Source organism: Ambystoma mexicanum, chromosome 1q, assembly GCF_040938575.1.
Source record: "Ambystoma mexicanum isolate Mex_15411 chromosome 1q, UKY_AmexF1_1, whole genome shotgun sequence".
NCBI classification, from domain to species: domain Eukaryota; kingdom Metazoa; phylum Chordata; class Amphibia; order Caudata; family Ambystomatidae; genus Ambystoma; species Ambystoma mexicanum.
In genome coordinates this window covers 430,062,946-430,088,752 of record NC_090922.1, presented here as the reverse complement: position 1 = coordinate 430,088,752, position 25,807 = coordinate 430,062,946, and the positions used below count along the sequence as shown (strand labels likewise).

Below are 25,807 nucleotides of genomic sequence, written 5' to 3'. Positions count from 1 at the left end.
CTCGAAATTGATAAGGAGAACCGCCAACGGCGAACCTCAGGTACGGTCTGTGCTTGTAATGGATCGGCACATGAAAGTAAGCACCCTGAAGGTCAATTAAACCATCCAATCCTGAAGCTGGAGGGCCTGAAGGATCTGAGAAAGGTTTACCATCTTGAACTTGTCCTTCCTCAGGAACTTGTTCAAGTCTCTTAAGTCCAAGATGAGTCTCAATCCTCCATCCTTCTTGGATATTAGAAAATACGGGGAGTACCAACCTGTGTTCCTCTCTGCTACAGGTGCTGGTTCGATAGCACCTTTCTCTAGCAGGGCTAAAATCTCCTGCATAAGGAGCGGATCTGGAACTCTCAACGAGTTGTTGCCCGGTGGATGACTCTGAGGTTTTTGCAGGAAAGGTAGGCAGTAACCTTGGGCAACTGTTTCCAGTGCCCAAGCATCTGAAGTAATAGCCTGCCATTCTGTCAGATGCTGTGACAACCTGCCTCCTACTGCAGTCTTGTGAACGAAGACCTCAAAGAGGTTTTGGAGTGGCTGATGCAGTGTCTGAAGGTAAGGTAGCCACTGCTTTTGCAGTCTTAGTACTTCTTCCCCGTCCACCACAGTGGAATCGTCTTTGTCCTCTTTGAGCTGGCTGTCCTCTGCCTCTTCCAAATGTGGCTAATGGTGAAAGGACCTACCCCTCCAGGGTGTACCTGTGGGGTGGTTTGGAGTTTGTCTTATTGCAGCTCCAAGGGATTTGGCCGCTGCCTTAGAAGTTTGCAGCTTTTGCAAACTCTCATCAGCTTTGTTCCCAAATAAATGTGTGCCGTCAAAGGGCATGTTGAGAAGCCTGGATTGTACGTCTGGGGCAAATCCTGACTTTTGCAACCAGGCAAATCTGCGCATCACTGTACTAGCCGCCATAGCTCTGTTGATACTTTCAACAGAGTCGAGACCAGTCTGGAGGGATTCGCACATTGCGTCTTTCCTATCATTGACAATGTTAAGGAAACCGTTTTGCTCCTCCCCTTTGGGGATATGGTCAGCCGCCATTGAAATGCACTCCCAAAGGGTGTGTGTGAACCTCGTTAGCATGCACGTACCATTGGCTGACTTCAAGGGCATACTGCCGGCCGAAAAAAATGTTTTGGCCATGACATCATAACGTTTGTCGTCTCTATCCTGAGGTATCGTAGGATAGGCATTTTGCCTACTCGTGGAGGTGGCTGCCTGAACTACTAGGCTTCCTGGTGCTCAGTGTTTGGAGAGGTAAAAAGGGTCAGAGCTAGAAACTCTGTACTTAGCCGTCAGCTTTTTATTTACAGCTGAAGTTAGAAGCCAATTAGAAGCCACTTGCCTTTGTAAGGCTTGATGAAAAGGGACAATTGGGTCCTCCTTTGGCCCTCTGTCCAATATGTCCACAAGATCATCCTCGGATGACACTCAGCTCATTTTCAGGCTATCCTCAGCCGCCTCTTCTCCTTCAGTCATCTCTGACTGTCCGTCTGCTATCCAGGAGTAGTGCGCCGCCAATGAGCTCTGCCTTAATGCCAGTAAGACTGAGATTCTCCTCATCGGAACACCCGCTCCCTCCTTTCCTACCACTCTCTGGCCGGCCTCTCTTGGCCCTCCTCCTGTCCCCACCTGCAAGGCTAAAAACCTTGGGGTCATCTTTGACTCCACACTCTCCGTCTCTCGTCACATCTCTGACATCTCTAAGAAGTCACACTACCAGCTGCACCTCCTCAGAGGTATCCTTCCTTTCCTCTCCTTCCCCCAGAAGCTCACCGTCTCCAGAGCTCTGGTTCTCTCTAGGTTCGACTATTGCAACATCCTCTTTCTAAATCTGTCTGCTTCTACTCTCCGCCCTCTGCAAATCATCCAGAACAGGACTGCAAGACTTGTCCTTGGCCTCAAGCCCAGGGATCGTATCTCTCTAGGACTGAAATCTCTGCACTGGCTCCCAGTGGCTGTGAGGATTAAATTCAAAACCCTCTGCATTGTCCACAAGGCCTTTCGGGACCTGGAGCATCAATACCTTCAACTGTCTCTTCTTAAATATCTTCCTTCCTGAGCTCTTCGCTCATCCACCTACAACTCCCTCAGGGTCAATCGCTTCTCCAAGCAACAAGTTGGTGGTAGATCTCTTTCTTTGGCTGGGGCCTCCCTTTGGAACAGCCTCCCTGCCTCCCTGAAACTAGAGGAGAACCATCTCCGGTTCCAGAAGCACCTTCAAATCTTCCCTCTTTGCTTCTGCTTTCTCTCCCCCTCTCCCCTGCTGAATTCCTGGTTGAACTTGAGTTTGCACTGGTTACCTGGCCACCCTTCTGATCTCGGGCCCAGACCCCGCCAGCTGCACACCTGCACTGCCTCCCTGGCAACCCCCGCACTTGGTGACTGTTTTCTGTATCCCTACAGTCCCCCTACCAGCACGTATGCCTGCACTTACCTTGCACTTGCCCCAGTTGGCTGTATTTTTATTTCTCTATTTATTCTTTTATACAATGTACTGCACTGTCCCCTCTCCCTTCCCCCTCACTCTTCTCCCCTTCCCCCATCCTATGCACTTGCGCGATCTGAATGACACTGGGCCTAGTAAGATCATTGTCTGTCTTCCCTCTGTTCCCCCTCCCTTGCCTCGTCGCGCTTTGAAACACTAGTGTATAGGCACGTTATAAATGCCATATCATATCATATATCCTGTTCAAAAACAGGTGTAGGTCTTGACCACCCCATGTATTCCATGACCTTTGACATTAGCTGTCTACATTTTACCTCAGCGTGGTCACCAGGGTCTGCTCTTCCAAATTCAACCTCAGAAGAGGTGTCAATTCCACAAGCCTCATGAAGGCATTCTTGCAAGTTTTTCATAAGTGACTCTTCTAATAGTGCCTCAGGCTCTAATGGAGTTTCATATTGTAACCCAAAAGGCCTTTCATCAGAGGATTCCTCTGCATCTTCATAAATGGAAGACAGGGATTTGAAGAATTCTGAACGTGGTAAAGGAGTATAAGTCTTTTCAACCGGAGTGGACATTATATTCATTTTCACAGGTGCCGAAATTGTCGACAAGGACGTCAATGGCTTAGACGATGGCGTCGATGGCTTGGACGATGGCGTTGATGGCTTCGACAAATGTGGCGTCGAGGAGGTTGACACTTTTAGGCGTCGATGTCTTCTCCACAGTTATATGCGATCGCTTTCAAGGTGACTTGGCAGCCGGGTCCAAGGACGCATGGCTCTTGTGCTTCCGAGGTCTTTCGACTGGAGCATCGCCTTTAGGTGTATTCGAGGGGGGCAAGGCAGTGTTCTCAGAAGACGTGGAAAATGGTGATCTATGGTGTCGTTTCTTCCTGTGTCTCGAAGTCGACGAATGGTGTGAACCACTTTGTGAACGGGAACTTTTGGATTTTTTTCGATGAGGAGAAACTGTCCTCAACTCGTCTGAGGTCTTTTGTTTTGATGGAGTAGAAGGGGAATTTTGGGCCTTACCTGCCGCAAGCCTCCCCTACGCTCTCTCAGAGCTTTGGACGTCATAGATAGGTAGTTCTCGCACTCTGAAGATGGATGAGTCGACCCCAGGCACCACAGGCAGATCCTGTGAGGGTCTGTCACAGACATCTTTGCTCCGCAGTCACTGCATTTTTTGAAGCCGGATCGAGGAGTGGACGACACCAAAGATGAAGCCATTTCCCGTCGTAACTCGAGATATGTGAAGACATATCTAAGAAGATTTTTGAAGATATTCTTGTAAGGAACGAGGCGTACCGCATCCGAAGCTGTAAGCACGGAAAAACTATTTTTTTTCTAAATGTTTATGTGGGGGAGACCACCTGCTCCCCCGTTCTCCCCATACCTTAACTATTACCCTTACCCCACCCCACACCTATATTGTAGTTATATGTGCCCAAATTCCAAACAAAATCGGTATAGACATGCAGTCATTTCTCCATTCGATTTTTTCAATTCAATAATTTCTTCGGATACCTGGGATGTGTAGGCACATGAAAATAAGCAAAGGGAGTGGTCAGAGCACTTTGAACTATAGGTTGCTGCGCCTAACTTCCAATGGAATAATGGGTTTGTTCGCGCAAGCTGCCAGTTGTAGGAACCAAAGGGCCAGTGCTCTAAAGCCCTGCGTCTGAGATAATTAGGTATTGGTTGGGTTCCCACCTAAATGGCGTTTGTACATAGGGTTATGAGCATCATTTAGGTGTCATTCTATCATTCATTGTAAAAAGGTTTCGAGGTCCACTCGTTTATTTCCTTATACCATTGTGGATTTATTACTTGTTGATTTGATCACCATAGGTGCCGACACATGTTTCGACCAACAGACGGTCTTTATCAAGGCTACAACCATTTACAGGTGATTTGTTCAGATATTAAGCATCATATTGAACCAACATTTTGTCATGGGTGCAGGATGACAGGTGATTAAGTGCAACAAGTACTTACCCTTGTATCACATGTTTACGTCTATGTTAAATATAACAATTGTCACCTGATAATAATGATGTGATCTTTTATATATATAAATGAAATGACCTCACTTGTTGTACTTAATCATTTGTCACCCTTCACCCATGACAAAACGTTGGTTCGATATAATGCTTAATAGCTGAACAAATCACCGGTAAATGGTTGTAGTCTTGATAAAGACTGTCTGTTGGTTAAAACACATGTCGGCACCTATGTTGATCAAATCAACAAGTGATAAATCCACAATGGTATAAGGAAATAAACAAGTGGACCTCTAAACCTTTTTACAATGAACAATGAATGATAGAATGACAAAAACAAGATGCTTATAACCCTATGTACAAGCGCCATTTAGGTGGGAACCCAACCAATACCATGAAAATAAGCATCCTGAAGATTGAGTGACGCCATCCAATCATAGAGCTGAAGTGCCTGGATGATCTGCGAAAGAGTGACCATCTTGAATCGGTCCTTCCTGTGGAACTTGTTCAAGCGTCCCAGGTCAAAAATCGGTTGCAGTCATCCATCCTTCTTGGGAACCAGAAAGTAGTTGGAGTACCAACCCTGGTATTGTTCCGCTAGAGGTATCCTTTCCACTGTACCTTTCTACAACAGGGAAAGCATCTCCTGTAGGAGGAGCGGATCTGGTTCCCGAAGAGACTTTTCGCTTGGGGAACACCCTGGAAGCCTTTGTAGAAATGGGAGACAGTACCCTTGAGCCTCTGTCTGAAGGGCCCATGCATGTGAAGTAATGCAATGATTTCTTGTAGATGCTCAGTCAACCTGCCTCCTTACTGGAGTCCTGTGAGGAGTAATAATGAAAGGAATTCCCTCTCCAACTCTACGAAGGCTGGTGTTGTTGTTGCAGCTGTACCATGGCTGCCACTAAAGATTTTGCTGCAGCCTTAGAAGCTTGCAGTTTTTCTAAGCGGTCTTCTGCGTTTGGTCCAAAAAAGTTGGAACCATCAGAGTGCATGTCCAGGAGCCTTGTTTGTACATCAGGGAAAAATCCAGATTTGCGGAACTACACAACCATTCTTATCACCGCACTATAGCCTGTATGCCAGCTGACGCTGTCTGATGTATATAGACCCAATTGAAGTGACTGATAAGAGGCCTCTTTACCATAGGTTATAAGATTATAGAATTCATCTCTCATCTCACCTTCAGAGAAGGTATACAAGTATTTTGCCAGAGCAACAGATGCATTAATAGCATTTAGGGGCATGATTCCAGCAGAAAATACTCTCTTTGCGAAGGCGTTAAACCTGTTATCCCTATTCGGGAGGATGGTCGGATAAGCCACAGCCTTCGAAGTGGAGGTAGCTGCCTGCACCACCAAATTCTCTGGTTTAGAGTCCCTGGAAAGAAAGTCAGGGTCCACAGAGGAAGGTCTGTATTTCTTCACCAACTCCTTGTTGACCTCAGGTGTGGGGTCAGGCCTCTGCCAGTCCACTAGAATAGTTTGATTTAAAGCTGAATTAAATGGCAACACAGGTTCCTTAGGGGGACCTTTATCCAGGATTTCTGTAAGGTCATCCTGAGTTATGTCCTTTGCAGGATTCCCCCAACCCAAAGATTCAATTACCCTGTTCATGACCATTCTATAGGCCACATAGGGTGTGCATTCACAGCTAGAGTGTCAAATTCTACCTCAGGGGAGGTATCAAGAACACCTGCTTCTTTTAAACAAGTATGAACAAGGGGGTAGGGGGGCGCAACAAGTTGAATTGTGGTCATTAATAGGAGTGCAGCAAGCACCTATTCAATCCTTAATTATTGGTACATACATTAGATTGTTTCAGGTGCGTATGGGCCAAAACAGACTAAGGGCCATCCTAGACTTTAATGGGGAACAAAATTAAACAGAACCTGTTAGTTGCTAACAGGCGACCCACTAGCACATTCTTATGGGGATAGAGAACCCGTATTGACTCCTACAGCACTAATCTGGGACAGTGAATCCACATGACCAGTGTTAATTTTACATAAAGTAATCACATTCAATATACCGGTTGAATCATCATTTGGTTTCTAGCAATGAAGTGCAATGAAGTGCAGTCAAAAGTAAACATGTGAGGATATCTATTATCAATAACCAGACAATCCACTGGTTTCGATTTTCATTTTTGAGTAGTATTTATAACACAATAGTAAAATTAAGAGGAACGTCAATTCTAATACACCATTGACATAACGATTTCCCGGTTCAAAGTTAATACATAAGCCACTCAAAATGCAGTGGAAAAGTACATAATTGTGTTGCTGTCACACACAGTTGTAATCACATTCTTATAAACATTCAAAATCTGAAGTATGATCCTAATAGGCTCCTTTATGTGAATGCCGACGCGTTTTGGATATAATCCGTCTTCAGGGCCTGGTGCCTATTGTTCCTTATGAAGTTCAAATCTGTTTTCAATGTTGTCACTCATATGCAACCTGAGAATAAAGGTTGAAGGGTCTTTTAGTACTATATCACTAAATGTTTTTAATATGCAGTTAAATGTTTAATACTAAACATAACTGACCTTTGGGTCTTGGTCATTTCATGTGTGTAGATCCAAGGTATCATAATCCCGAATCACAGCTCTGGATTACGAAAGTAGGTTGCCCGGATTGAGAAAAGTGACACTGTATAGCTTGTAGCTGTCGGACGAGGGAGGGGGCGAACATGGTCGTTCCGCTGGTCATGTGAAAGCAAGGTAGGGCGTATTAGATAGTGTAGCATGGATACCCATCTATTCATTGGGGATCAACCGTAATGACCGCTTCCCAAGAGAAAACGATTGTGTGGTAGAAAAGAGCTACTGGTCCGTGGTGAGTATAGATAATTGATTTACTGTGCGGACCCCACCGTACAGTTGGGGCTCGCTGTTATAAAAAGTGTAGGGTGCATAAAGTATCCCTGCTCAACAGAACTACTCATATAGAGAACGGGCAGCGCTCACCTGTCAGTAACTCCCACCGCTTGTCTGCAGCAGAGAAGCCGACCCGCGAATGCCGTGTAGTTTGTACACAATGTGGTTGCCGAGTGATGCCCGCGCATGCGCGGTGTGCCGCGAGGCAACCATCTTGGTGTGGGATCATTGCGGTGTTGCAATGTCTCACTCCGATGCTGCATTGCGGAAGAAAAGTGTACGTTCACTCGAGTATCTAGTGGATCGTAGCTGTATGCGTTAGGGATGGTAAGTATGAGTGTATGACTAGCGACGGGGGGTGGGGCTCGCTCCCAAACAAAGTCGGTCGGGCGCCCCTAACCCTGTCTGATTCCATGCTGCAACTGTGCAGATCATAGCATGCATGTCACCGGGCACCAGAGAAACATTTGTGCACATTTCTATATGCATAACATAATTCAGACCGGACATCTAAGCAAGCCAGCTAATGCATGGATTGACAGTTACATCGAATACAGTGTGGGCATTTTTGTCCATTCAAATGGAACCCATAAACAAATTAGATTTTTAGAAAGGCAAGAAAATACTTAGCATTTTTTACAAGACATGTTGAGGGATGCAATCATAGTATTGTCACTGAAATGCTAAACTATAATACAAGTGTGCATTCATGGCCACAACCAGTGGTGTAAAGACCATACTGGTAAACAGACATCAAGTGCGAATATTGTGATGGAATAAGCTCAGGTGTCAGTTGAACATCAGTGTATCAGTCCTATTTGACACATACAAACTCCCATAGAGTGTAGCAATCAGCTGAAAGGCATCCTAAGGTGAAAGTTCTGAATGTCCGTTAATTCTGTAAGACGAGGGGTCTATTAGTGTAAATAGATATTTCCAAACACATCATAAGACAATGGGTCACAAAGACCATTGATTCAGTAAGACAATGGATCTATTGGTGCTTTGTTCATGAGGTACAACTGCACTGTTGTACGTCCCTTGTAAATATAACAAGTTCATATCTGATATATGTCGGCATACACATAAAGGAGCCTATTAGGATCATACTTCAGACTTTGAATGTTTATAGGAATGTGATTACACCTTTGTGTGACAACAACACAATTATGTACTTTTCCACTTCATTTTAAGTGGCTTATGTATTAGCTTTGAACCAGGAAATCGTTATGTCAATGGTGTATTAGAATTGACGTTCCTCTTAAGTGTGAGAAGATCGGAGAAAAGAGGGCGAGAGGAGATAGAAAAGAGAGAGGGAGAGACTGGAGAGTGTAGATGGGGAGAGGAGAATGTGGGAGAGTAGGGAGGAAAACAAGAGGGAGTAATAGGGTAAATATGAATTAGGGAGTAAGGAGGCAGAAGGTTGGGGAAAAGAGGAAGAGAGAGAGAGCGAATGGAAGAGTATCTAAGAGAATACAGGCACCATCCTTAAACCAACCTTAATACGCAGAGGGAGCTAGACAGAAAAGGCCTTGGCTACAGAGAATACTGTAGATAGTAGGGGTTACCGAGCGCTAGTATTCTTGCTGACCTGGGGTGATATGGATGCCTGGGTTAGGGTGAAGGCTGGCCTGGGAAGGACTAGAGAGAAACCAAACTATTAGTTGTATCATTTTACAGTCTCAGACCTGAGAGTGGAAACCGTAAAGAGTTGAAAATAAAGACCCTTGAACATCTATTGGATTTATTCTGAATCTCTTAAGGCCATCTGTGAGACACTGTAATGTTTGTGTTCCAGAATAAGTCATGTACAGAAAGATTTTTACAAAGTCAGAAAGTTAACAATCAAAGCCATCAAATTGAAGGAACCATAGACGATTAACGGGCATATATCATCAAGTAATTATGATGGATTCAAACCGTGGCACTTTGGAGAACAGCCCGGTGTTCACATCATGGTTCTCTATGGAACACAAGCTTAACATGCTACAAATGTGAAAAAAGGCATTGTAAGGAACTAAATGTTGTTTCCTACATTTTCAACACCTGTTAAGATGGATTTCTAAACTCTGACCTGGCGGGCAGAAGTTTAGGAGGCCACCCTCGGTTTAGTGAAACAGGGGAATCTTCTGGAGAAGTCAGACCAATCTAGGTAGCATGGCAGGCAGTCAAGTCTAAGTCTCAGGAGGGGTGAGAGTGATCGGAAGCCCACAAAGAGTACACAGCAACAAACCACAAATTATTCTTAGACAAGTGTATATGAAAAATATCTATACATTTATTGTCGGCCGGACCAAACAGACATGTAACTTTAGCAATGAGAAAACAGTTATCACACAAATCCTTCCACTATACAATATATATACAACACATTTCGTAATGCAATTCAGTTACAGGATATAAGCACAACCTGTGAAGAGAGGGTTCATTTAGTACACAAATTGCATTAGGTAATTCGTCATAGTTCGTTCCCTAACTTTCGAGTCCAACCCTAAGAAGTGGGGAGCCTTATGCTCAACAGTCCAGTTGTGCGTAAAGGCATACGATAGTGCAGATGAACAAAAAGCAGGTCTTCTTGTAGGGGCTGTAGCAAGTCAGGAAGGGGCTTGAGGCAATGAAGAATTGGTACCCACTATTCGAGTAGGCCCTGCCCTTGGCCGCAAAGCAGTGTTCAAAAAGGGGAAAATAGCTAGGGAGCGCAGGCTAACTCCACGAAGTTCAAGTACCTTTAAGGGCTACTCATGCGTAAAAAGGATCGGCTGTGCCAGGTGGCTACCGGTAAGTGATGCAAGTACTCACCGACCCTCGGCACAGTCCAGACCAAACTTTGCCAGTTTAGTCGAGGTTGCTAGTAGGTTCGAGTCCTGCAGTTTCGCGGCGCTCTGTCTCTCAGCGGCTCCGGTGGAGAACGATCATCCGGGACGGGACAGTTGCCTTTTCTCAGCTTCCAAAGGAGGTATGAAGACATTTTTGGTGCAGCTGGCTTCAGGGTACAGGAGAGCAGAACAGCAGGAGAACCATAGTGACCGTCACCACCAGGTAGTGATGCGGCAATCGTGGATGCGGGCAGCATTACACACTCTCCTTATTCGGGACCCAGAGAAGATAGGCCTGTGAAATTTGGCGGGATAATGTACGGCACCACAAGCAAGCGATATCCCATGTCTCGGGTATGCACTCGAGACGGTGGCGGTGCTGCAGATTACCCTGCGGTAGAGCCGGAAAGTTCAGTGGATGGTCCAGGAACACTTTAAAAGGGGCTCGTTCGGTGGGTATGCAGGGGGTGCCGAGAGTAGTTGTTCCCACTACTCCAAAGGGACGAAGCACCTTGGCAGGCCTTCTTGATCAAAGAAGAAAGCAGGGGTCCGAGGGGACAGAAGAAGGGCAAAGGGTGCCAAAACCTTCCAAAGCATCTCTGGCGGTTTCACATGTCAGTTTCTTCATGTAGGAAACTTGGCTCCTTCTGTAGTTCGATTAGAACACAGAAGATAGACCTGGAATGGCTGCACAGACCCTTCTCTTATCCAAGATTAGCTTTGCGCCAAAATCTAGGACTTCCAATAGAAGATCTGCTCTCTTGCCGGCATCCCACACGTGGACCAATGAAAGCCCACGGTAGTCTCAGACCATTCAGGCACTCCAGACATCCTGGCACCAGTGGTGTGGATTGGGACGAGACAGTCCCAGCCCACTTCCTGGGCACACATACGTGACAGGCAGAAGCCTGCAAAAGAGATCAGTTTTTGCAGAAGGCTGCATGCCCAAATAAGGGAAATCAGGGTTACTCGACCTGTGTGAAGGCAAGGGATAAAATGACTATGGGACAGAAGAAAAGACTTTGTGGCTCTGCCATTTTCGGACCTGATCACAGTCTTGAGGCAAATGCAGTAAACGTGGTTTAACTCAGTAAAAAGAAGAAATACATTATGAAAAGTAACTGCTGCCATCAGTTCGTCCCAGGCACACTCGTACAATCACCAAAAAATCATTTGAGGGTGTCTAGGGCCATAAAACAAAAAGGGACCCCAGCGCACAGTACTGGAAGGTGCATTGTGCACTGTTCAAACATCGTTTTCCAGTACTGACAGTCTGAAGGACATGTCAGTTTGCCCATAACAAGTGAGCAAAAGCCCAGGGGAGTTCTGCTGAAGGCTGGGCTCCAATGGAAAAAGTCAGGTTAGGATAGCCAAAATAAAACAAAAGGTTTGTGGGTCCATAATTGGAGGGAAAATTGCACATAAATGAAATCTTTCCTAACACTCGCCCCTCCCAGACTAAGGACGGGGGGAACTAATCCACCCCTGGACAGGCCTCATGTTCAGGTCAGTTAAACGTTCTTGACATTCCATCAGCATTGCTATGTTGTACACCCGGCCTGTGCTCAATGGGGAAGTGAAGCCCATGCAGGTTTCTGGAACACCTGAGCAACTTTGGATTCTCTCCCTTCATGTTCATCAACCACTTTAAGGGCTTATGGCCAGTCTGCACAGTGAAGTGGGTCCCATAGAGGTAAGGCCCAGCTTCCTTGGGGCCCACACAACAGAGAAACATTCTTTCTGCAGAGTGGACCACCTGAGCTCTCTGTCCTTAAACTGGCGACGAATGAATCCAATCGGGTGTTCCTTGCCTTTCTTATCTATATGTGATAGTACAGCACCTATCTTAGTGTCAGAGGCATCTGTCTGCACTATAAAAGCATGTTTGTAGTCAGAGGCCCTGAGGACAGGGGCCTGGCAAAGGGAGTCTTTTAAGCCATTGAAGGCCTTCTCACACTCCTCAGACCAAAAGACCTTCTTAGGCTTCTTTGGAGTAGTGAGAGCAGTCAGAGGGGCAACCTTGGTGCTATATTCTGCCATGAACTTTCAGTAGTACCCAGTGATTCCTAATAAGGCACTCACTTGGGTTTGTGCAGTGGGGGTAGGCCAGTCTTGTACTGCTTGTACTTTACTGGGTAGAGGGTGACTCCTCCCTCCACCTACTTCATGCCCAAGGTAGACCACTGTTCCTTGACCAATCTGGCACTTGCTGGCCATTATGGTTAAGTGGGTTTTCTGAAGAGCCTATAACACCATTCTGAGGTGCTATACATGTTCCTCCCAGGTGGCAGTGAAGACCCCTATATCATCCAGATATGCCAAGCAGAAATCATCCATCCCATTTACAAAATTGTTCACAAGCCTCTGAAAAGTGGCAGGTGCATTTCTTTTAACCCAAATGGCATTACCTTGAACTATTAAAGGCCTTCTGGAGTTCAGAATGCGGTCTTCTCCTTGGCATGCTCTGCTAAGGCTATTTGCCAATAGCCAGCAGTGAGGTCAAATGTGCTGAGGTACTTGGAGGCACCCAATGTATCCACCAGCCCATCTGTTCTAGTTAGGGCGTGAGCAGCTGTCTTAGTGACAGCATTCAGAGCTCTATAATCCACACAGAACCTAGGTTCTGAGGTACCAGCTTTTGGCACTAAAACCACTACTGGAAGGCTCAATCCCTCCTAGATCCAACATCTTGTTGACCTCTGACTTGATGTAGGATCTTACCTTGTCTGACATTTTGTATCCCCTACTTTTGGTAGGTACACTATCTCCAGTGTCGATCTCGTGTTTGCACCAATGTGTCAAACCTGGAGTTAGTGACAACAAGGAGGAGAACGGCCACAGCAAAGTTCTTACTTCCCCTTGTTGGTCAGATGTCAGGTGAGGGGCCACATGGACACCCTCAAGGGAGCCATCTGAAGGACCATTCTGGCACTGGTCAGGTAGAGGTTCTGATTCCTCCTCTTCCATATCTGATGCCAGTAGCAGTGCAGCTATTTCAACCCTAGGGATGAAAGCCTTCAGGCTATTTATGTGAAACACTTTTTTGGGGGCCTGTCCAGGCCTTCTAAAGTCCACTAAATAGTTGACCTTGCCCAGCTGCTCCACAACTGTGTAAGGGCCTGACCATGTAGCCTGTAGGGCTTGAGGCTGTATGGGATTCATGATCAGGACTTTTTGACCTGGGGTAAAGTGAACAAGTGAAGCTTTCAGATCATACCAATGTTTGACCAATGCCTGACCAGCCTTCAACTTGTCAATGGCCTGAGTCATCAGGAGGACCATCCTCTTCCTTAAACCCAACACATAGTCCACCACATTGGTAGTGACAGGAGGAGTGGGGAGCTCCCACCCTTTCTTGCCTATGGCCAGTGGCCCCCTCACAGGGTGACCAAAAAGAAGCTTGAAGTGGCTAAAGCCAACCACCTCCTGAGGTACCTCTCTGTAGGCAAACATTAAGCATAGCAACAGGAGAGCCCATTTTCTTCTTTGAGGTTCTTCCAGAGCCCCAATAATGCTGTTGAGATTTCTATTATACCTCTCAACTAAGCCATTTGTTTGTGGATGATAAGCTGATGAAAACATATAAGTAACCCCACACTCCTTCCATGCGGCCTGCATATACTTGGACATAAAGTGGCTGCCTCTGTCAGACATAACTTCTTTAGGGAAGTCAACCATAGTAACAACAAGTAAAGCTTTAGCAACTGAATTGGTAGTCACTGTTTTAAATGGGATGGCTTCAGGAAATCTGGCAGAATGGTCGACCAGCACCAACATACACTTATTGCTGAGAATGTCAGAGGGTCAAGGGGACCAACAATGTTACTCCCTACCCCCTCAAATGGCACTCCCACAACAGGGAGTGAGTAATGGAGCCTGGATTGTGCAGCCACTTATTCCAGAAATCTGGCAGGTGGCACAGCTCCTGCAATGACTTTGTACTTGCACCCCTATCTTGGGCCAGTAGAAGTGCATGGATACCCTTTGCTTGGTTCTCTTGATCCCAAGGTGACCAGCAATTGGGACATCATGAGCCAGTTACAGGAGGAAGGGTCTGACTTGAAGGGGGACCACCAACCTCCTATGGTCTCCTTCAGTAGACTCTGTGGGCTCACTGTACAGGATCCCACCTTCCCAATAAACCCATATGCTTCCCAGGAGGTTCACACTCAAGCTGGGAGCAGGCCTGTCTCCTTAGGCTTTCCAAAGATGGGCACTCGCACTGACCCTTACTGAACACTTCCCCATCAGGACCACCTTCACCTTCAACCAATAAACTTTGGAGTTCAGGATGGTTATGGGGGTTGAGTATTTCAGGCAGCACCTCTTCCTCGTCAGGTTCAGGTGCTTGGCCAACTACCTCCAACTCAGTAGTAGGTGTGTTTGGGGAATATTCTCTTTCCCTCTTTTTGATTTTCTGACTCCTTTAGCCTTGGGTTTCCCCTTTGGATTTGGCACAGCCTTGGACTTGGCCAGGGCAGCTCTTGTCTATGACCTCATGCATGGTCTTTCTGCTGTATCCCCACAAGACTCAAGTCTCTGAGGTCATTTCCCAGCAGATCTTTTCCACGGACTTGCCTCTGTACACTCACAGGAATGCTTACTACTGTACCATTAATAATCGGATTGACAGGCATTACTGGGAACTTGAGAGGGGGGACATCAGCTAACTTGGTGGGCATCAGGGGAGCTCTGGCAAGCTCCTCCTGGTGGACCAGAGTGGCATCCATCACAGTTCTGCTGGCACGACTATCCTAAGGGCAGGAGTGTCAACTCTATTGATCAGCACATTGTCTTTAAAATAGTGCTTGGTGTTGTCAGGTATCCTAGCATAAGCTTCTGAAACTCTTGGCTCCCAGGAACCCAGGGAAGCTAAGACTACCTGAGATTCTATCTCACTGGGGGATGAATCTGAGGAGAAGGATGCCCCTGTGATAATTTCTTCCTCCTCATAGGAAGGGAAGGCCAGACTCACCGAGTGGACCCCCACGGTATTAACCTTACATCTGGGGTCCCCTTCACATGGTCACTTGCTCCACAAGCCACACACAATCCACTGGGTCTATGTACATAGGGAGGCCTACTATAACTTGAGCTATACTTGGGAGGGTTACTCCCACTACTCTTTTCTCAGGTAACTTGCCCTTTTTAAACTTTTTGTGGCCCTTCTGAGAGGAGGATTTTTCAGATCCCACACACTCCTTAACCTTGTGCTTTTTACATGAAGCAGGCAGGCTTGTCCTTATGACACTCTGTGTGACATACATAAATCTGCCGCAATGGCTAACTTTTTAGGATCTATCTCCTTAGAGTCAGCCAAGTGCCACCTAAGCTCAGGGGAAAAAAGAAGCATAAATATGTTCAAGCATGACTAAGTACATCATACCCTCAAAGGTGGTGGGTGACCTTGTATCCTTCTACCCAAGCAGTCAAATTATTAAAATAATCAGCAACATAAGAAACCCAAGTATTACCTTCTTTCTTTTCGTATTCTCTGAAACGTTTCAAGTATTGGGCAGGACTCTTCCCAAACTTTAAAACCAGTTTGCTTCAATGTTGCAAAGTCTTTTCTGTCAGCCTTTGACATATGCATGATAGCACTGCAGCCAGAATGGGGTAGTGGACTGAGCAACAATGCAATCTTATCGGCATCCACTACTTCTTGCACCTCACATGCATACTCAAATGCAGTTGACCAGTTCATTATGTCATACTTATCATCATACACACTCAGCAGATCTTTTGGAAACATTGGATGAGAGGAGGGGACAGCCCTGTTACCAGACCCTCTATTAGAACCATTGGTGCCCTGCAATCCAGCAAGCTCCAACTGGTGGTCCCTGTTTTTCTACTTCTCTGACCTCTCCAAATCCATCTTAGCTATGTGAAATTCAAGCTCCTTCTGCTTAAACAGCAGCTCTTGCTTCTTGAATTCCAGCAGGGCTTCAGCCCCAGAGCCAGTCAGGGAAACAGAGGACACATACCCACATTAGCACACACACATAGTCGAGACGATCCAACCTGTTGTAAACACGCTCTTCATCATCATCTTGACCTCTATCTATGGTAGCAGTAGTAAACACATTACTGGTACTTGGGATAGCCCCAGTACCTTATGTACTATCATAAGAAGGCAAAGCCAGAATCCGCATTTCCTGCCAACCTGTGATCCTTTGGATCAATTTGGATTTAGTACCAGTGGCTGAAAGGCCCCTTTTGGTACAAATCTTTCTTAGTGTCTCAGACTTAGAGGCACTCAAAGCAATGCCTGTAATTGCTTCCATACTATAAGTAAAGGCAGGTGGCTTGAGAACACTGTGTCTCTTGTGTAAGTGTAACATGGGTACCTTACCAGTGTGCAACACTGGGTATCTCCGATCTTATCCCATCGCTGTACACCAATTTGTTAAGAAGGATTTCTAAACTCTCAAGATATTTGTAGTCCTACAGCACTTTTAAGATGACGTCAGGCGCATCAGCGCCGGCGAGTCTTAGCCGGTTTGTGTCGGTTCGTGGGCGGTGAGAGGGTAGGCTACACTGTGCCTCTGTGTGGCTGCACAGGCAAAAATTGTAAGTACTTAGGGTTATTGCAATTTTTTACACTTACTCAACTGCACAGTATGTTGCATAATGATTTATCAGGCAGATACAGCAAAACCACAGAATGAGATTACAGGCCCATATACATGACTGTACTACAGACCATCTCTCCGCTACTAAGGGCGATACCCACAATAGCACACACATAGTCGAGACGATCCAACCTGTTGTAAACACGCTCTCCATTATGGAAGAGACCGAGGGGGCTGTTGTTGATCATCAAACAGATCATGAGTCCGCTACTGCTGTCCACCCTACTGCTAATATGCCTCTTAAAACACTGTTATTAAATACTTGTTCGCTGGCAGGTCATGCCACAGAGGTTGCAGATCACATTTTGTCTGCTGACCTAGATCTCGCCATTCTGACAGAAACCTGGCTTTGTGAGGCTAATTTACATTCTGCACAATTAGCCATACCAGTTGGCTATAAAATCTTGCACACTGATAAGGTGGGGCAAAGAGGTGGGGGGTGGCAATAATTTTTAGAGATAACCTCAGAATATTTACATCTAGCATACCAGTGCTCAATGCTTGTGAGGCCCTGTTTGTAAAATTCAATCTGAGTTACACAACTACTCTCAGCCTTCTTATTCTCTATCACCCTCCGGCCTCCCTGCCAGACTTTCAGGAGCAACTCTTGGCTTTTTTGGGATTCCATGCTAAACCACAGGCCCCTTTAATAGTGCTAGGTGACTTTAACCTCTGGGCATATATGTTGGATTCTGAGGGTGGTGCTCTATTGAATCTTGTGGCGAGCACAGGACGGTAACAATATGTCTTGGTGGAGGAAATATACTGGACTGGATTTTATCGAGGAATCAGACTATGGCCCACTAAATGTACACACCTTTTGCTAGTCAGATCATCATTTTATTCATTTTTAATTCCTGATCAAGCAATATAAAGTGCATGTTTGCGCCCCAAATCTATTCTGCGTAGAGACACTCGAAATGTCTCTCAGTAGGCTTTCAACTCTATTGTCTCTCCTCAACTACTAGCCTTAGAGGGTAGCTGCTCATTGGAATCATCTATTGCTCAGCTACAAGACATATTAAATGATGCCTTTGACAAACTTGCACCGCTTAAGCCTTTTTTAATAAAAAAGAAGTGCAAATCCTTGCTAACCAGTGGTTCTCCCCCAACATTCTGGCAGCTAGGCAGCTTAAACACGTGGCTGCAAGAGGCTGACAGAAACTCCCCACAAAAACTACTCTGGCATTGTGTAAAGAAGCAGCTAAACACTATAACAATGTTATCCTTAAAGCTACAAAAGATAAGATGGAAGAATGTATCTTGGGGGCAAAATCGAGCACCAGGGAGTGGTTTGCCATTCTGAACGAGCTTAAGGACAAGACATCGGAGTCGCACTTAATTGTGGACGATGCACAGTGCCACAAAAATCATGAAGGCTTTATTCAGAAGGTTAGACAACATCAAGTATACCAACAAACCCTTACATGTCTCAAGCTGTAGGCATGAACGCTAAGGCCATTAGCTTTAAGGAGGATAGTGGGGTTGATGCTTTCGTGTTCAAGCAGGTTACAGTTCATGAAGTGTCAGCAATGGTTGCTAAAATGAAACCCACATCATGTAAGGGTGATATTTTTCCAGCCTAATATTTTAAGGAATACTTCACCACTATTGCGATACCAGTCACGTCCTTCATCAATCGCTCCTTTCAGGAAGGGATAGTCCCGGATCACTTCAAGGAGGCTTGGAAATGCACTGCTGTTAAAGAAGCTGGGTTTTGATCCCAACGAGCCTGTCATCTATCGCCCTATAACAAATGTTCCTTTCTTGTTAAAGATTATAGATAAAGTTACTTGTACTCAGTACGATGCCTTTGTAGAAGAGAGGGGACTTCTATCTAAGGGCCAGTCTGGATTCAGGAAGAAGTACGGAACAGAAACGGCTTTGGTGGATGTCAAATCTGGTTTAGCTGAAATTGTGGATAAAGGCAGTTTGTCCATGCTGTTGCTGCTAGACCTGTCTGCCGCAATTGACCTGGTGAATCATGACAGGATGGCAGACAGGTTGGTACTTCGCAAGCTAATGTGAAAACAATGGAGACCATCCAGAATGGGGCAGTTAGCACCTTCTGTGGCATTAGACGCAGAGACCATGTCACTGCTGCCCACAAGAAGCTACATTGGCTCCCTGTTCATCAGAAGATTCATTTCAAAGCATTCTGCCTGGTTTACAAATTCCTTGCAGGTGATGCCCCAGGATATCTCAGCTTGCGAATAATGAGACTGCCTTACAGGCAAATGTTACAGTCAATAATAAGGATCTACTAATACAGCCGTGCTTTAAACTCAAGAGATTTGGAGGGCTGAGCTTTAATCCCTGGGCTCCTAAGGTCAGGAATGATCTCCCCCACTCCATCAGGCAGTTGCCATCAACCGCCCAGTTTAGGAAAGCTCTGAAAACCCACCTGTTAGACGGAGGAGGAATTTAGGCTTCCCTTTTTTTCTTCTTTGGACCCTTTCTCCTACTGATCCTGTGTTACTGCTTCAAGTTTCCCCTATGGTGTTTTTTGTCTGTATTGTCTTGTGAGCGCCACGAGGCCTACGGGCGTGTTGGCGCAATAAAATAATTCCTTAGAATAGAATAGGGGAACCTTCTGGACAAGCCAGACCAATCTAGGTAGATTGGCAGTCTGTTAAGGCTACATCTCATGAGGGGTGAGAGTGATCGAAAGCCCACAATGAGCACACACAGCAACAAACCACAAATGACTCTTGGACAAGTATATATGAAAAATATCTACACATTTATTGTCGGCCGGACCAAATAGACCCAAGTAACTTTAGCAATGAGAAAATAGTTATCACACAAATCCATACACTATAATATATATATATATATATATATATATATATATATATATATATATATATATATATATATATATATATATATACACAACACATTTCCTAATGCACTTCAGTTACAGGATATAACCACAACCTGTGAAGAGAGGGTTAAGTTAGTACACAAATGGCATTAGGTAATTCTTCAGAATTTGTTCCCTAACTTTCGAGTCCAACCGTAAGAAGTGGGGAGCCTTATGCTCAACAGTACAGTTGTGCGTAAAAACGTGCAATCGCGCAGATAAACAAAAAGCGGGTCTTCTTGTAGGGGCTGTCACAGTTCAGGAACGGGCTTGAGGCAATGAAGAATTGGTTCCCACTATTCGAGAAGGCCCTGCCCTTGGTGACAAAGCAGTGATCAAAAGGGGAGAACAGCTAGGCAGCACAGGCTAACCAAGCCAAGTTCGATTACCTTTAAGGGCTACTCATACGTTAAAAGGATCGGCTGGGCCAGGGGGCCACCAGTAAATGATGCAAGTACTCACCGACCCTCGGCACAGTCTGGACCAAAGTGTACCAGTTAAGTCAAGGTCACTAGTAGGTTCAAGTCCTGCAGTTTCGCGGCGCTCCGGCTGTCAGCGGCTGCGACAGAGAACAATCATCCAGGAAGGAACAGTTGCCTTTTCTCAGCTTTCGAAGGAGGCATGAAGAAAATTCTGGTGCAACTGGCTTAATCTGCCAGGAGAATGCACAGGACCACATGCAAGCGATGTCCCAAGTCTCAGGTCTGCACTTGAGACGGCAGCAGTGCTGTGGATTACCCTGAGGTAGAGCTGGACAGTTAGCTGGATGTCCCAGGAACACATCCGAAGGGGCTCATTCAGTGGGTAAGCAGGGGCCGCCGACAGTAGTTGTTCCCACTACTCCAAAGGGGCAAAGGGCCTTAGCAGGCCTTCTTGATCGAAGAAGAAAGCAGGGGTCCGACGGGACAGCAGATGGCAAAGAGAGCCAAAACCTTCCAAAGTGTCTCTGGCGGTTTCACAAGTCTGTTTCTTCATGTAGGAGACTTGGCTCCTTTTGTAGTTCGGTGAGAACACAGGTGATCGACCTGGAATGGCTGCATAGCCCCTTCTCTTATCCAAGATTAGCTTCACGCCAAAAGCGAGGTCTTCCAATAGAAGATCTGCTCTCTTGCAGGCATCCCAGACGTGGACAAATCACAGCCCACGGTGGTCTCAGCCATTCAGGCACTCCAGAAATCCCAGCGCCAGTGTTGTGGATTGGGACGAGACAGTCCCAGTCCACTTCCTGGGCATACATACGTGACCGGCAGAAGCACGCGAAAGAGATTGGTTTTTGCAGGGGGCTGCATGCCCAAATAAGGAAAACCTGGGTTACTCGACCTGGGTGAAGGCAAGGGACAAAATGGCCATGGGACAGAACAAAAGACTTTGTGGCTCTGCCATTTTCGGACCTGGCCACAGTCTTGTGCCAAACGAGGTAAATGCGCTTTATCTCCATAAAAAGAAGTAAAACATTATGAAAAGTAACTGCTGCCACTAGTTCGTCCCAGGCACACTCGTACAATCACCAAAAATTCCTTCCAGAGTGTCTAGGGCCATAAAACAAAAAGGGACCCCAGCGCACGGTACTGGAAGGTACATTGTGAACTATTAAAAAGTTGCCAAGAAATGGGAACATAGTCAAAGACTAAGGGAAACAGTTTCCCAGTACTCACAGTCTGAAGGACGTGTCAGTTTCCCCATAACAAGTGACCAAAAGTCTAGGGGAGTTCAGGTCAAGGCTGGGATCCATTGGAAAATGTCAGGTTAGAATAGCCAAACAAACGCAAAATGTTTGGGGGGTCCATAATTGGAGGGAAAATTGCACACAAATGAAATCTTTCTCAACAACACCTATTGGTAATTTTCCTTAAAAATATATTTGATATGTTAAAGTAAAGCCATTAACAACAATGGACAATCTGATAATACACAATAAAAGAACATTATCGCAGTACCTAATTTATCAGGAGCAGCTTCTTTCGCTGTAACAGAGTCTCCGTTCCCGCCACTCTTGATCAGTGTTTCTGCTTCACTGGTCAATGGACCATTCTCTTTCGTTTCCTCTACCAGTACGGGCACAGACACATCCTCCTTGTTCTCCTCTATCAATCCGGGCACTGATGCATCCTTCTTGGTTTCCTCTACCAATCTGGGCACTGATGCACCCTCCTTGGTTTCCTCTACCAATATGGACACTGGCACGTCCTCCTTGCTTTCCTCTACCAATCTGTGCTCTGATGCATCCTCCTTGTTTTCCTCTACAAATCTGTCCACTGAAACAGCCTGTTTGGTTTCTTCTACAGATCCGGGGTTTGGACTTTCTGGATGCATTTCTGGCTCTGTGAAACAAAGCATTAATAGATATGGTTATATGGGATGACACCCTAAAGGTCATTCTTAACAACTGCTGTATTTTTGTGGTAGTTTCCCAGATTATTTCATCCAAGCTGAATTTTCTGCTTGCTTTTTCTTTTGCATACTCTGTAACCAATAGAAATAAACCTACATCCATATTCTACAAATCGTTAATGGACAAATCATTCTTATGTTCCCTCCAAATCTCCCTGACTTAACCTCTCATATTTTGGCAATCACATAAAATGGCTTCCAGGCATGTTCTAGTCAGTGGTGCTGTATTATAAATTGTCATCAAAGCAAGGCAATATTTTATGGCTACTTGGCATTTGTTCTGTGAGAAGATTTACTTTATTTATTTAGTAGGTAAAGCATCATACATTTTTATTTTGCCAAAACTATCACAAGAAACCAAAAGGATCTCGGCAAATGTAATTCGTGATTTCTTTTTAACATCTTTTTATCACGCATTGTTTAGCCATACTTTTGTATGTGTATGGGTTTTCTCATGTCACATTTCAGTTTTTAAATTGTGCATGCATACTTTTTATTGCATAGGTGTTTAGCCTATTTTTGCTACTGTTTAGCCTATTAACTTATTTTTACTATAAACACTGGGCTTCCCTACTTCTAATTTGCACTTAAGACAAAGGTGACAGAGGTCTTTGCAATATTTGTGTGCTGCCTGCTGCTATGTAATTTTGGATATTTGTATGTACAACTAGCAAACATTATCTTCATGGTGCTTCCTGTAACTTTACCCCTTGTGGTAGGGAGTTGTCACAACGTCCTATGTTTATTGCGGTGTACATTCCCATTATAGACAAACATAGCTTTCTAGCCTCTCTTGCCTCACCTATTGGTAGCTGTAATCAAGCAGTTGCGGCCGAGCTTTTAGGGAATGAGGGCGACAAGATGCAGGATAACACATTTATTACTTTGGATTAATAGATTCACATTCAAATATATATGAAATGTACTTTCACAGCTCCTAGTGGTAGATCCATTCTGGAGGTGGATTGACCAATCCGAGAAAGCCACATACGATTAAATAAACTGTTGCTAACCAATATTGGAGCATGAAACAGACAGCAGGAAGGCCTGGTCTATAAAATGCAACTGGGGGGGCAGTAGTTTTCTAGATCAGCAGAATGGAGCAGGACTTTGGTTCTAATAGCCAGCTACAGACAGAGGCAGTCCTTTTCTCGCCATGGCACGGCCAAGTCGCCAAAGTTCACTTATGTGTGAAGGTTACTTGATCCACAGTGTCGGTGCGAGGGAAATCTTTTGATCTCCCAACAGACAGGTTTGTCAGAGAGGTTTGTGCCTGGGACCTTGTTGTTGTTCTGCCTGCTCACTGTATCACGGACCATGGTTATTTGTATTGTGGGTGAAGATATATGTTTTTCCCTCCATCCCAATCGCTTGTCATGTAAGTTCTGTAATGTAGCAGTGTGCACAACCCCTAGTTGTTAACTGCCATATAACTTCCACCATCAACCAAACCTCTTTCTTTTGAGATAATACTTACAGACTTATTGAAATGCTCGATTTATTCAATTATAGTGTGTGTCCCGGTTTTTAATTATCTCTCCAGGACTATTTGTATTGTTTGATCGGAACATGAACACTGTTGACTCAGTCCTTGTGTCTGGGAGGTACCTTCAGCATCATGGGATTTGGACCAGTGGAGACATGACTAATGATAACAAAAAAGACATCAGCCCTATATCTGAAGCCAATTGTTCTTGCTATATCAGTAATACTTTTCTTGAGTTAGACATGGGTGGGACGATTCCCATAGACACTATTGTCTTGTTCAAATAAAAGTCCTCGGCGAGGACATCGCAAGTATAATCAAGTAATCAAAGGTATAATGGGCCCCTGGTCCAAATGGACTTGCAAATTCTGTCCTCAAAATGGACCTTTGGTGCTGGGCACTGACACTAAAAAGCATACATCGGACTGGTCCATAATAAGGGACCGAGGTCCGATCCAGCCAACTACAGACCCCTGGCAATGTTAGATGTGCCAAGTAAAATCTTTGTTAATTTGCTATTACAAGAACTCCGAGCCTAGGTGGAGGAACAACTGCTGCTTTATGAGTTTCTATTGGGATTTAGACTAGGGTATAGCACCCTGCATATTATACTTATTTTACAATAATTGTTGGAGGCCACTAGAAGTTGTTCTGTCCATTCTTTATACTTGGCCTTCAAGACCTTGAATCGTGGACTTCATTGGATCATTTTGGGCAAATTGGGCCTCCTTAAAGGTCTACTAAGTATGATACAGCAGCTGTACTCTGGGACTACAGTCCAAGTAAGAAATTGCTGCAACCCTGTCCAAACCATTTCCAACGAATACGGGACTAAAACAAGGGTGTGTGTTGGCACCCCTTCTTTTTAATATATTCACTGCAGATCTATAAGAGGCTTTGTCAATAGCTCACAATGTCCCCCCTAAATTAGGGGGAAGCACATATCCAATGAGGATATGCCAAGGATATCATACTTATTGACCAGACTGCTATTGGCCTTCAACATTCTTTAAATGCTTTGCCCACATACCCTGCAAGCAAAGGCCTAAAAATAAACTTTGATAAAAGCAAAGATCATGACAGAAAAGTAAATAAACAATCCTGGCATATAGATGACTAAAAGACCGAACATACTAAATACATTTAAATACCTAGCAGCTGCTATTAGTTTTAACAGCAATCGGCAAATGCCACCTTGGCCCCCCCAGCACTTGCCAACCCCCCTCCTTTGGACACTGTACTCCTGCACTTCCCCCTCAACCCCTCCCCCTTCACTTACCACCTTTTCTTGCATGATAGAATTGTCTCAAGGCCAATATAACGGTTTTTTGTTCTTCTTTCCCATGTCCCCACTGACCCACCAACTGGTCTTGTGGCGCTGGAAACACTTGTGTATAGGCGCCATACACATGTCCAATAAAAAAATAAAATAGAAAAAAAACTAATGTCCATGCTGCGGTTAGTTCTAGAGCAGTGACAATTAAGAGATTGCAGTTTAAATTGTTGGATGCTCTTGATGGTAAGACCTGGAGGTCCACATTAGGACACTATCCAAGTTGATGGAATTGGGGCTCATTTCAGCCAAAACGATGCTGACGATCAAGTGGAGCACTTTATATCTTAAAATGCTCACAGTTCCTGATGATGATCCAATTATGAGTTTATTTGGGCACCTGTTAAAGCAAAATGTGCTTAAAACCAAATCTCTGCAGGAGTTTTCTCTTGTTCGTGTAAACTTGCATACTAAAATTGATTGTTGGTGTGATTTGAGGACAGGATTCTAGCTATTAAGCAAGCAACTAAAAACCAAGGCATTTTTATGGGATCGCATTTGTAACATTACCCATCTTGCCGCATAAAACACTTTAGCTGGATATGCAGCAGGGCTTTAAATTCTTAAGCCCACAAAATTAGTCAAGCATGGTTTCTAATGGTATGATGTTGAGATTTAATCATTACCATTGCTCATGATGATTGGCCCTAGACAAATGATTCCTAGAGCTGAACGTTTTTGCAGAGTTTGCAAATCCCAATTTGGGTTGGAGACAAATAGGCATTTGCTTACTCAATTTTCGTCTTTGAGGCCATTTTATACAAAGTTTTTGAGAAAATATGTACACAAAATACAGAATATTGAATCAGATGTGTTTTGGGCATATTGTGTATCAAGTACATCTATGACCCTTTCAAGCTCTATATGTATCTTATGGTCTACTGCTATGAACCATATTAATGGCCATTAATTGTATGCAAATTCGTATTCAATTTTATAACTTGGAGTGGATGAGGATGAA

General features: G+C 44.9%; 1 protein-coding gene across 4 annotated transcripts in view; it reads right to left on the bottom strand.

The window, feature by feature from the left end:
• Positions 1-25,807, bottom strand: part of DNAAF1 (dynein axonemal assembly factor 1) — a 1,258,717-nt gene that overhangs the window by 705,044 nt on the left and 527,866 nt on the right. For all 4 annotated transcript variants that reach the window (XM_069639748.1, XM_069639762.1, XM_069639771.1 and 1 more), the window contains one exon: positions 21,574-21,957. In XM_069639748.1, coding sequence (XP_069495849.1) covers positions 21,574-21,957 — 384 coding nt within the window. The remainder of the gene's footprint in view (positions 1-21,573; positions 21,958-25,807) is intronic.